General features: G+C 39.3%; 1 protein-coding gene across 2 annotated transcripts in view; it reads right to left on the bottom strand.

The window, feature by feature from the left end:
• Positions 1–8,291, bottom strand: part of LOC124776753 — a 162,759-nt gene extending 154,468 nt beyond the window's left edge. For both annotated transcript variants that reach the window (XM_047251881.1, XM_047251880.1), the window contains exon 1: positions 7,962–8,291. In XM_047251881.1, coding sequence (XP_047107837.1) covers positions 7,962–8,102 — 141 coding nt within the window. In that variant the 5' untranslated portion in view covers positions 8,103–8,291. The remainder of the gene's footprint in view (positions 1–7,961) is intronic.
• Positions 8,292–12,662: the final 4,371 nt, after the last annotated feature.

Raw genomic sequence — 12,662 nt, forward strand, 5'->3', positions numbered from 1 at the left:
TCTACTGTAGCGTTCTGAACCAACTTTTTATAATTTATGGAAAAGATTTTTTTTTCAAAAATGTCAATCCATAAAATTTTGATTTTTTTCTGTTAATTAGTACCATATAGTTCTACATTCCCTGAAAAGGACAGCTTCCACTTTTTGGTTGAACAGGTTTTATAAACAATTGAAATTTCTGCCATGCATAAAACCTTTTTTATTACCACATTATCACATAACAGGCTCATAAAAATCAAAACCTAGCCTTATTTAACATAATTTTAGTTTTGAAAGATGAGTAAGAGACTCATTTTTCAAGCATTTTAAATGGTTCCAAAATGTAGGTGAAAGGTCCAAAGATTTAAAGGTTTCAATTTATGCAACTTCTGTGCACTCTTGTTTTGTACTGAAATCAGCCAGTCAATGAACTAAATATGTGTTCCACTGCTTCAGTATCTTATCTTGATGTAGAGCGATGCCTTCCTGTTGAACCAATAGGAACTGGAGCACTTACAATCTCCAAAACATTGTGAACAGGAAGTGAGCACTGATGGCATTGCTGCTGTCCTTCAGCTGGAAACCTATATCCAGCAGCTGATCCATGTGGTAGCATAAAGTTCACTACAATTTCGTTTAACTCATAACTGATGTCTATAATCTCTGCAACCCACCAGTCACAGTCATACACACACGCCACAAACATCCTCCTTCTCAGGTTGTGAATCTAAATATTATCGTGCTGTTTCTGAGGTGTTGGCCGAACGAACGAAATTTCTTCTTTCTTACTCTTTAAAGGGCTTGCAATTTGAGTTCACCCATCACTGAGTCCAAAATTGTGTCTTCTGAATTCCTTTCACAGGAGGAGTTTGTTTGGATCATTCTTTTTTTTCTGCTCACAGAATTCTTCAATTCCTCTTTGGACACAAGAATGAGGGCTGTGGACGTGTAAGATTTCACGACTCTCGTAAGATCCTCAGCATTCTGAATCACAGCTATATTCGGTCAGGAAATTTTATGTTTTGTAGCATGGTGCTTCAACAGGCCTCCTAATCCCATCACAACAGCCCCCCCCCCCCCTTCCTGTGACCAGTAGCACTGTATACTCAGTCAGTTAGCACAAGCGACTTACTCAATTAAAACAGCTGGTAATGATTTTTAAAATGACTAGGAGCACCATGAGAAATAATGATGATACAGACCAGTTCTCAGCAGACTCACAGTGAAGCACTAAACATAGTTCTTCAGCCTGTACGCACTCTTTCACTTCTGCAATGTGTTGTTCTTGCAATTTCTTCAGATGTTCGTATGTTACCGCTTTCACTGACCAAGTTCATCAATGAAACTGTCGAAGGCAACAGTTTTCTTAATTAGTTTATTTTCCTCCCACGTTCCATACGTAATTTCCACAGAGTTATCGTCTACGTTTCCCAGGCCAATTGTATGTAAAGACAGTCCTCCCTTTCCAGGGCAGTCACCACATTCTTGAAACAAACACGTCTCTCACTTTACGTCACAGACTACTAACGACTTCACACGCCCAACCAAGGCGTCATATGGCACATGCTCCAGTAAGTTCTCAAAGTTACCACACAAAGTTCAAAATTCGTGCAGTAGACACATAAACAGACATCTCTAGGTTAGTGTAGAACTACCCACTTAGGTCATAGTGCATAAAATTTTGATCTTCCAGTGTGTGAAGTTGTATGGTTGCTCTTATAAATTGCAAAAATTTCTTGAATACTGCGAGTCATGTACCTCTTCACTTTCACAACATTTTGACCTTCAAAGGTTACAGGTATACCATCTTTTTTGTTGGCCCTCTGGTGAGAAAAGTCCCATTTATCTTCCAGATAAAATAAATGCACTATTTGAACTTGATCTGCTTCTACAGGATAACCATAATAGGTGTCTGGGCTTCCAAAGACTCCTTTTACAGACCTCATATTTCTGATTTGTCTAACATGTACTTTGATACTGATGGAACATGGTTCAAAATTGTTTTCTTTGAAAATGTCTCTGGAATAATAGTTAAAACTTGCACCTTTTCACTGTAGGATGGACAATATTCAACAGCTGAATTGTTACTGGTGAATGACATGACATAAAGGCGTTGTGGCATGTGACGTCATTAAGGCACGGAGTTTATGAGTTAGTTGTGTTTGTTGATGTCATCTTGTTGTTTTTGATGGCACCGTGTGTGTGTGTGTGTGTGTGTGTGTGTGTGTGTGTGTGTGTCTCTCTCTCTCTCTCTCTCTCTCTCTCTCTCTCTCTCTCTCTCTCTCTCTCTCTCACAAGGGTGACCGACATACTTTTCAGCGCTGAAATTTTTTGGCGGCAAATAATTTTTTAGTGTCTATTTTTCTTGAGTTGTAATGTTCTGTGTATTTATTGTGCATTGAATGTATTTTAATTTAGTTTTGAATTTTTGAGGTGGTGTGGTTTTGGCTTCATTTTTCCAGTTGCACTTGTTGGTAGGCCAAGGGAAATGACCGATTCTAATTTTCGTACTTTTATATGTAGGTATTGGTGTTATGGTACCATCAGCTGTGGTCAAGGAAAATATCTAATTCCAATTTCTGTAGTTTTAACTATAGGTATTGGTGTTTTGGTATCGTCAGCTGCGGCTGACCTATATAGATCAAGGGAAGCGTTCGATTCCTGTAGATAATTCCCCCCCCCCCCCCCCCCCCCCCACATCCCTAATTTCCCACAGTTGGCCCATTAGTTTCATTTTATTTTAGGAGGGAGACGTAATTGTCTTATTTATACGTATTGTCATGTTTGTTGTCGTGTGTATGTAGTGACACTACAGGCGCCATATCGGAGACACTTAGAATAGTCATTTCCGCCATATTGATGATATCATGGGTCAAAGCAGATGGGTGGAATTCGGCATTGCCCATAGAGCTTCTGACTCGATTTCACTGACCGTGGTTTCATAACAGGCCTAACCCCTACCTCAGTGGTTGACTGATTCAGGGTATTTAATTCTTCCTGTATTGAAGCAAAATCTGCTGTTATTCTGTCAAAACATTTAGAACACAAAAAGTCTTCACTGGATACATCTTCACTTTGAAACACAGTCTTCAAATGAGAACACTTATTCCCAACCTGAATGAGGTCTGTTGTCTTATATATGATTCTTTTACGGATATGCAAATTTCACACAGTCCTTTTCACAAAAAACACTGTAACTGTACCAATTGGCAAATTCCTCATGAAAACACAGAACTCACTGGATGGTCTCAGATTTCTTGCAAAGTTCTTCAGTAAACAAATTAGCACTGAACAACTACAATACAGAAACCTGCAATGAACAACCGCAACAAAGAAACTGACAAGAAACTACAACAAAGTGTAAGAAATATCTGCAACAATGAAAGTGAAAAGAATTAACTGCAACAAAGAAAGTGATGAGAAATAGCTGCAAGAAATACAATAGAAATAAACATTGTAACAAAGAAATTATTAAGAAACAACTTCAGTGAAGACATACATTACCCTAGAAAGTAAAAAAAAAAAAATCTTTTTTTTAAAATAAAACTTGTCAACGTGGAAGCTTTCCTTTTCAGGGAATGTAGAACTATGGCACTAATCAACAGAAAAAAAACGAAAAATTTTTATGGACTGGCATTTTTGGGAAAAAGAAAAAAAAAACAGAAATTATAAAAAAGTTCAGAATGCTGTAGTAAAAGAACTTTGACAGATAAGTCCTAATGGAGGATTTCTTTGTAATCATACGGCAATGAGAGAGAGAGAGAGAGAGAGAGAGAGAGAGAGAGAGAGAGAGAGAGAGAGAGAACTGTTCCAGAGATACAGCATTTTAAAATATTTTCCAAAATTCACATCTTCAAAATGGTGTTTGCAGTGTCATCTTTGGTGGCCTGTACCTCGGGGCAGGAATTTTTTTGGAGAAAACAAGAAAATACCTGTTTCTTATCCGAGACTATGAAGGTAATCCCCCCCACCGGATGTGATACAGATTACGCTTTTGAGGTAAAACTAATAGTCGATTACATTAAATTTTTATATTACAGAGAAAGTCTATATACAAATCTTGTCACTGCTTAAAAAGTTATGTGTACCTACCAAACCTTCCAACATACATATACACATGTGAGTGGATGACAAGAGCTGAACTTAGAGACCTGCAAACTAGCAGTGATTACCGCAGTTACAGCACTTGCAAGTGTGGGTCCCTCCATGTAAAATGAGCTATTGCTGTTGTGGTCTTCAGTCTAGAGACTGGTTTGATGCAGCTCTCCATGCTACTCTATCTTCTGCAAGCTGCTTCATCTCCCAGTACGTACTACAGCCTACATCCTTCTGAATCTGATTAGTGTATTCATCTCTTGGTCTCTCTCTAAGATTTTTACCCTCCACACTGGCCTCCAATACTAAATTGGTGATCCCTTGATGCCTCAGAATATGCCCTACCAACCAACCCCTTCTTCTAGTCAAGTTGTGCCACAAATTTCTCTCCAATTCTATTCAATACCTCCTCATTAGTTATGTGATCTACCCATCTAATATTCAGCATTCTTCTGTAGCTCCACATTTTGAAAGCTTCTATTCCCTTCTTGTCTGAACTATTGATCATCCATTTCACTTCCGTACATGGCTACACTTTGTACAAATACTTTCAGAAACGGCTTCCTGGCACTTAAATCTATACTCGATGTTAACAAATTTCTCTTCTTCAGAAATGCTTTCCTTGCCATTGCCAGACTACATTTTATATCCTCTCTACCAAGACCACCATCAGTTATTTTGCTCTCCAAATAGCAAAACTCATTTACTACTTTAAGCGTCACATTTCCTAATCTAATTCCCTCAGCTTCACCCAATTTAATTTGATTACATTCCATTATCCTCGTTTTGCTTTTGTTTATGTTCATCTTATATCCTCCCTTCAAGACACTCTCCATTCTGTTCAACTGCTCTTCCAAGTCCTTTGTTGTCTCTGACAGAATTACATTGTCATCGGGGAACCTCAAAGTTTTTATTTCTTCTCCATGGATTTTAATACCAAATCTGAATTTTTCTTTTGTTTCCTTTAATGGTTGCTCAAGATACAGATTGAATAACATCGGGGATAGGCTATAACCCTGTCTCACTCCCTTCCCAACCATTGCTTCCCTTTCATGCCCCTCGACTCTCATAACTGCCATCTGCTTTCTGTACAAATTGTAAATAGCATTTCGTTCCCTGAAATTATTATATTCTTCTTGAAGTCCGAGGATATTTCACCTGTCTCATACGTCTTGCTCCCTACATGGTAGTTTTGTTAGGCCTGGTTCTCCCAAGGCTGTCAGTAGTTTTAATGGAATGTTGTCTACTTCCGGGGCCTTTCAGTGTTCTGTCAAACTCTTCACGCTGTATCATATCTCCTATTTCATCTTCATCTACATCCTCATCCATTTCCATAATATTGTCCTCAAGAACATCGCTCTTGTACAGACGCTCTATATACTCCTTCCACCTCTCTGCTTTCCCTTCTTTGCTTAGAACTGGCTTTCCATCTGGGCTCTTGATATTCAGGCAAGTGGTTCTCTTTTCTCCAAAAGTCTTTAATTTGCCTGTAGGCAGTATCTATCTTATCCCTAGCGATGTGTGCCTCTACATCCTTACATTTGTCCTCTAGCCATTTTGCACTTCCTGTCGATCTCAGTTTTGAAATGTTTGTATTCCTTTTTGCCTGCTTCATTTACTGCATTTTTGTATTTTCTCTTTTCATCAAGTAAATGCAATATCTCTTCTGTTACCTAGGATTTCTACTAGCCCTCGTCTTTTTACCTACTTGATCCTATGCTGCCTTCACTACTTCATCCCTCAAAGCTACCCATTCTTCTTCTACTGTATTTCTTTCCCCCATTCTTGTCAATCGTTCCCAAATGCTCTCCCTTAAACTCTCTAAAACATCTGGTTCTTTCAGTTTATCCAGGTCCCATCTCCTCAAATTCCCACCTTTCTGCAGTTTTAATCTACAGATCATAACCAACAGATTGTGGTCAGAGTCCACATCTGCCCCTGGATACGTCTTACAATTTAAAACCTGGTTCCTGAATCTCTGTCGTATCATTATGTAATCTATCTGATACCTATTAGTATCTTCAGGATTCTTCCATGTATACAACCTTCTTTCATTATTCTTGAACCAAGTATTAGCTATGATTAAGTTATGCTCTGTGCAAAATTCTACCCGACGGCTTCCTCTTTCATTTCTTACCCCCAATCCATATTCAACTACTATGTTTCCTTCTCTCCCTTTTCCTACTCTCGAATTCCAGTCACCCATGACTACTAAATTTTCGACTCCCTTCACTACCTGAATAATTTCTTTTATCTCATCATATATTTCATCAATTTGTTCATCATCTGCAGAGCTAGTTGGCATATAAACTTGTACTACTGTAGTATACATGGGCTTCATGTCTATCTTGGCCACGGTAATGCGTTCATTATGCTTACCGGTACTCCTATTTTTTTATTCATTATTAAACCTACTCCTGCATTACCCCTATTTGATTTTGTATTTATAACCCTGTATTCACCTGATCAGAAGTCTTATTCCTCCTGCCATCGAACTTCACTAATTCCCACTATATCTAACTTTAACCTATCCATTTCCCTTTTTAAATTTTCTAACCTACCTGCCCGATTAAGGGATCTGGCATTCCACGCTCCAGTCCGTAGAATGCCAGTTTTCTTTCTCCTGATAACGACGTCCTCTTGAGTAGCCTCCGCCCAGAGATCCAAATGGGGGACTTACCTCCGGAATATTTTACCCAAGAGGACGCCATCATCATTTAATCATACAGTAAAGCTGCATGTCCTCGGGAAAAATTACGGCTTTAGTTTCCCCTTTCTTTCAGCCATTTGCAGTACCAGCACAAAAAGTCCATTTTGGTTAGTGTTAGACGGCCAGATCAGTCAATCATCCAGACTGTTGCCCCTGCAACTACTGAAAAGGCTACTGTCCCTCTTCAGGAACCACATGTTTGTCTGGCCTCTCAACAGATACCTCTCCGTTGTGCTTGCACCTACAGTACAGCTATCTGTGTAGCTGGGGCACGCAAGCCTCCCCACCAACGGCAAGGTCCATGGTTCATTGGGAAGAGGAGGCGGGGCCACTTTGATATCATTTCTTATAATGGACTAGCTGTGATGGATATAGTGTTGGCAGGTGTTTGTTTGTTTGTTTATATTTTTCAGTTTCGTGTTACACTTATATCACTGAACACACTTTATGTGTGTGACATAAGCTCCTTGTATAATGGTACATGTCCCCCCGCCCAAAAAAATAAATAAATACATACCAAGCAAGGAAGCTACGGAAGAGTTAATGCACTGTATTTCAGTTTGGGAGCAGTGGGGTCAGTAGCCTACTCTGCCTGGCTATCCTGACTTGAGTTTTCCATAAATGCGGTGACGGTTCAAATGATAAGGCCACGGCCAACTTTCTGCACTATACTTGCCTAATGCTATCCTAGTCTGTATTTGTTTCATACATGTGTATATTATTTCTGTAATGCATGTGACAAGTTCTATACTATTGTGCTAAGTGGTCAAAGGATGAATACAAAAATAAATAAATGTAGGTACGTAAATTATACCCAACATTCACAAGATAATTTTCATCAAGCTGAAGCAAAAACATTGTATAAAGTATATGTTTTAGTACGCAAGCCTGGAATACAGACAAAGCAGTGAATACCTTCACAATTATTAAAAGATAAAACAACTGTACACTATTCAGAAGAAACTAATAAAACGTCTCTAAACATTCTAGATAGCTGTGTGGTGACCTGCTCTTAATATGTTCGAATTACCACACTCTGGTTACCAAAGAAAGGACGACAGCATTTATGTCTATGAAATAACTCAATGTATGATCGACCAGGATGAAATGGCAACCTTATATTTCAATGTATCAGTTTCCTGTACTAATTTGCAAATCGTGTAATTACAGTACTCACATGGGTTTCGCCATCAAAATTTATATGGGAAGCACAAGAACACACAGGCCCACTGTGGCAGCACGTACTGTAGTCTTCCTGACATAGAACTTCGGATATCAGTGCGAGCAAGAACAGCCAGATGATTGCAGCTTTCTTCATTTTTCCTTGTTTGAAAGGGTTGTCACTTCACTGCTTCAAGTACACAGCTTCATTTCTAGCAAATACGACAGCGCATGGCATGTTTCAGAAAGCAAACTTTCCCTAAACGTACATAATTCACTTTCATGTAAATAACTTTAACTGTTCTAATGTTTATAAACGACGAGCACCGAACACTTAATACGCCGTTCGCTGCCACAGTGCGATTTGCCAATGACAGCGACATAAACAATCTCTCAACGTGTAATGTTGCCAACGTTTGAAATAAAATTTGTATTTTGCGTTTCGCAGTAGCAGTGACACTGTTAGAAATAAACTGTGGCCACTAGTAAGGAAAATATTAATGTTTTGACATATACATGAAAAGATATCAAGTCAGAAGGATCTAGGACTGGCACGATTCTACTACTGCTATATTACGAGCAATGAAACTTGGTTAGGCTGAAATCGATCGAATGGCGCGAACGTATAAAAGGACTACGCTACAAGTCAGTCTGTTAACACAACTTTAATTTGACATTAACATTCTTTGGCATCAACAACTGACAGCATATTATCACCTTTCAACTCAACCTAGATCTTCGGCTACGATACACGACCTCTTTCAGCCGAACACCAGTTCTACTATATTGGTACTCATTTTGGCGACTCATCGTTACTTATTTATTTATCAGATTCTGTGCGTCCATGCGAAAAAACTATTTGGGACGGAAGGAGGCAGTAGGACCTACATTGTTACAGAATGGCGATTCAAAACTTTATAAACAAAGGATTAGATAATTAATGAAACACGAAGAAACAGAGCATATACGAATAAACGAAGTGTTCTCAACTACCGAAAGGAACTTCTGCACGGAATAGACGAGTATGCCCTAAGGAAACCTTTCAACTTGGGTTGAATATTTCCGGTTTATCATTAAATTTTTCCAGTTCTCCTGGTAGCCTATTGGAAACGAAAACTTCGGAATAATGCACACATTTCAGTATAATGCTAAAGAAAGTGTTAATAATAACGGACGCCACAATGAAACGTATTGTTTGGCAAACCTGGAAGTTCACGTTACGTTAGGAATTAGAAAATGGGAATAGTGCAATCTGGGTAACAAATCTTTACCGTTGAGTGGCCCTGGTATCGATGCTCAGTCAAGAGGGCGTTGTGGGCCGGTGAACAATGCATTGTTGCCGTGAAGCCGGTTTACAAAAACAATATCTACGTGGCCTCGCAGCATGTTATTTCGTGCTCATTAGAAACTCGTACGTCATTCCCCAGTCCTATCGGCACATGCTATCAAAGTATGTGTACAGAACTCTGAGGTAACGGGTAATACGGTGTGAAAGAGATGTCGAAGAGAAAAACTCATGTGCGCGCCAGAGAATGACGCAGGAGTGGACGAAGTGTTCAGTCGAAGTCCCAGGAGTATTGCATGTAAGCATGCACTGCAAATTGTCGTACTGGATCGCAGTGTACGGCGAACATTGCACAACTAACTGCTACACCACCCACACAAAATTCAGACAATACAAAAAATAAATGCAGACGACCTCCCAATGAGACTATGCTCTTTTCGGGAGTTGTTGGAACTCATGAACGATAACCTAGGCCTGGGCAAAAATCTGGCCATGAGTGGTGAGGACAATTTGTGTGTGTCAAGTTATGTTAACAAGCAGAACTTTAGATGTTGGTCACATGAAAATCCTGAAATGTTTCAAGAAATGCCACTTCATAGCAGAAAGTGGCTGTGTGGTGTGGCATATCGTTATTTGGAACCTGTGATTGTAATACATAATATTAGTGTCACATGTCGAAATGTTTTGTAGAGCGAAAGCTTGCTGATCTTCCTATAACTGCGAACACATTCTTCCAACAAGAAGGCGCCAGATGTTACACCTGACAGCATTCCATTAACATACTAAAGAACGCTTACCTGGCCTTTCATCTCCAAGAAAGGGACATTTCATGGCCTTCAAGGTTCCTCATCTTTCAGTAGGTGATTTCTTCCTTTGAGCTCATTTGAAATCTCAGATCTTCCGGTCTGGCCCACCACACACCATCCAGAAAGATCTAATTTAGTAGTAATTTAGTCGAATTCAAATGCTAGTCCTGCAAGATGTGATGTCTAACTTTCGTATGGGACTTGAAATGAGTGTGAAGGAAAATAGTGACCCAAGTGATGTAGTGCAGCAGCAGCAGTACTACTAGTAGTAGTAGTTTTATTTATCTGTAGATCACTTTGACAAGAATATTGCACCTATCTTGGTACTACAAATTAAGAACAACAAACATAATGGAGTTTATATACACTGGAACTTTCATACTTAGATGTCTTCTTTGACATGGTTGGTATAGGTATTGGATGCGGCCCCATTGTAGGAATCATAGCAGCATTTGTCTGAAGAAATGTAGGAAAACCTAAGCCAGGATGGCCAGATGAAGACAGAAGTTTCCACACTCCAGAATACAAGACAAGTCTGTTTCAAACAATGCTAATTCATTTGGTTTAGCCTATTCCTAATGTACAGTAGTGCTTTGCAAAGAAGTTTTTTAATAACATAAAAGGCGAGTGTTGCACTTTTATTAATTTCTCACTCCCAGACACTGCAGACATCACACACAGCACAAAGTAACACACATTGTTTCATAATGTTGCACTACACACACTATCACCTGATGTCAGGATCATAGCGACAATGTTTGGTTTTCATTTTGTGTCCTGCAACTGACCGTTTTGTACCCTGAAAAGCTGAGTCAGCAACCGTCTGTAATGACTGATCCCAGAAAGAGAATAACGGGTTATTATCATACAACAAATAGCTTTGGGAGTAAGTTTTTCAAGAAAAATACAAAAAGAAGGAAAAACACGGTGTGAAACTGCGACAGATATATGGAATGATAGATATTTCGATATTGTTATTGTAATTTATTTGTGTTACATTTTATATCAAACCCATACCTTTGTTATCTAAGTAATCCTTCACGAAATAAAATATACTTTTTAACTTTCTTTTCAAACACTTTGTTTTAGAAATCTCTTTAATCTACCTGGCCAATTTATTGGGTAGTTTCGCTCCTAGGTAGAAAGGGCTGTTTTGATTTTTGTGTTTATTGTCTCTTGGTAAATGTAAATTCAATCTAGATATTGTTCCATGGTCATGGTCAGAGGTGTTTGTGCATTGATTATAATCAATGTTATTTTTGTTGTAACAACTGAGTGGAAAATGTACTCACATAGCCTGGTTAAAGTCCAAGTGTTTTGACCAGATCTACACAATGGGCGCTACTACTATCTTTGCTAATTATTTTCATGGCACTTTTCTGTAGCTTGAAAACTGTATTTCTATTTTGTGCATTTGTTCTCCGGAAAAGAATTTTTCAACTAGGAACTAAGCTGAAAGACAGCGACTGTTTTTATACACTGATGACAAGACCCTAAGGACTACTGATGAGATTCTGTTTGCAAGGAACTTCCCTCACAACATTCACTATGTGATCGTTCCAGTTCACGTCAATAGTAGTTAAATCACTAAGTATTCACTTGAATCTAACGCCTTCAGATTTGTGTGATTTATCGTGTTACATTGGAGACTTTCTTTTCTATTCATGTGGATGACTTCACACATTTCATTATTTAGAGTCAACTGCCACTTTTCGCCCCATAAAGATATTTTTTCTAAATCGTATTGCAACTGGTTTTTATCATCTGTTACCTTTACAAGACGGTAAATGACAGCATCATCTACAAACAATCCAAGGGAGCTGCTCAGATTATCTCCAAAAACGCTTATGTAGATCAAGAAAAGCAGCGGCTCTATAACACATCTTTGGGGTATGCCAGAAGCCGTTGATCAGAGTTTGGGAACAGATAATGGTCTTATCACATCCAGTGTCAGGCTACACATCTAGTGTCATGTTACACACTTTTACTCACTGGTGACTCCCACTCTCTCCACACCATCCCCCCCCCCCCCCCCTCAGAAACCTACAGGAATTGGTCAAGGACACCCAGAGGGAAACCACCACCCCCTAATGGGCATTAAGGCTGGTAGTGGTTAAAAGACATAAAATGGTGGGAACCCCGTCCCTCTCCCCCTCAGCCAATGTGAGCACAATACAATGTTGTTGTTGTTGTTGTGGTCTTCAGTCCTGAGACTGATTTGATGCAGCCCTCCATGCTACTCTATCCCGTGCAAGCTTCTTTATCCCCAATACGTGCTGCAGCCTACATCCTTCTGAATCTGTTTAGTGTATTCATCCCTTGCTCTCCCTCTACGATTTTCACGCTCCACGCTGCCCTCCAATACTAAATTGGTGATCCCTTGATGCCTCAGAACATGTCCTACCAACCAATCCCTTCTTCTTGTCGAGTTGTGCCACAAACTCCTCTTCTCCCCAATCCTATTCAATACTTCCTCATTAGTTACGTGATCTACCCATCTAATCTTCAGCATTCTTCTGTATCACCACATTTCAAAGGCTTCTATTCTCTTCTTGTCCAAACTATTCATCGTCCATGTTTCACTTCCATACATGGCTACACTCCATACAAATACTTTCAGAAACGA

The sequence above is a fragment of the Schistocerca piceifrons genome, chromosome 2, assembly GCF_021461385.2.
Source record: "Schistocerca piceifrons isolate TAMUIC-IGC-003096 chromosome 2, iqSchPice1.1, whole genome shotgun sequence".
NCBI classification, from domain to species: domain Eukaryota; kingdom Metazoa; phylum Arthropoda; class Insecta; order Orthoptera; family Acrididae; genus Schistocerca; species Schistocerca piceifrons.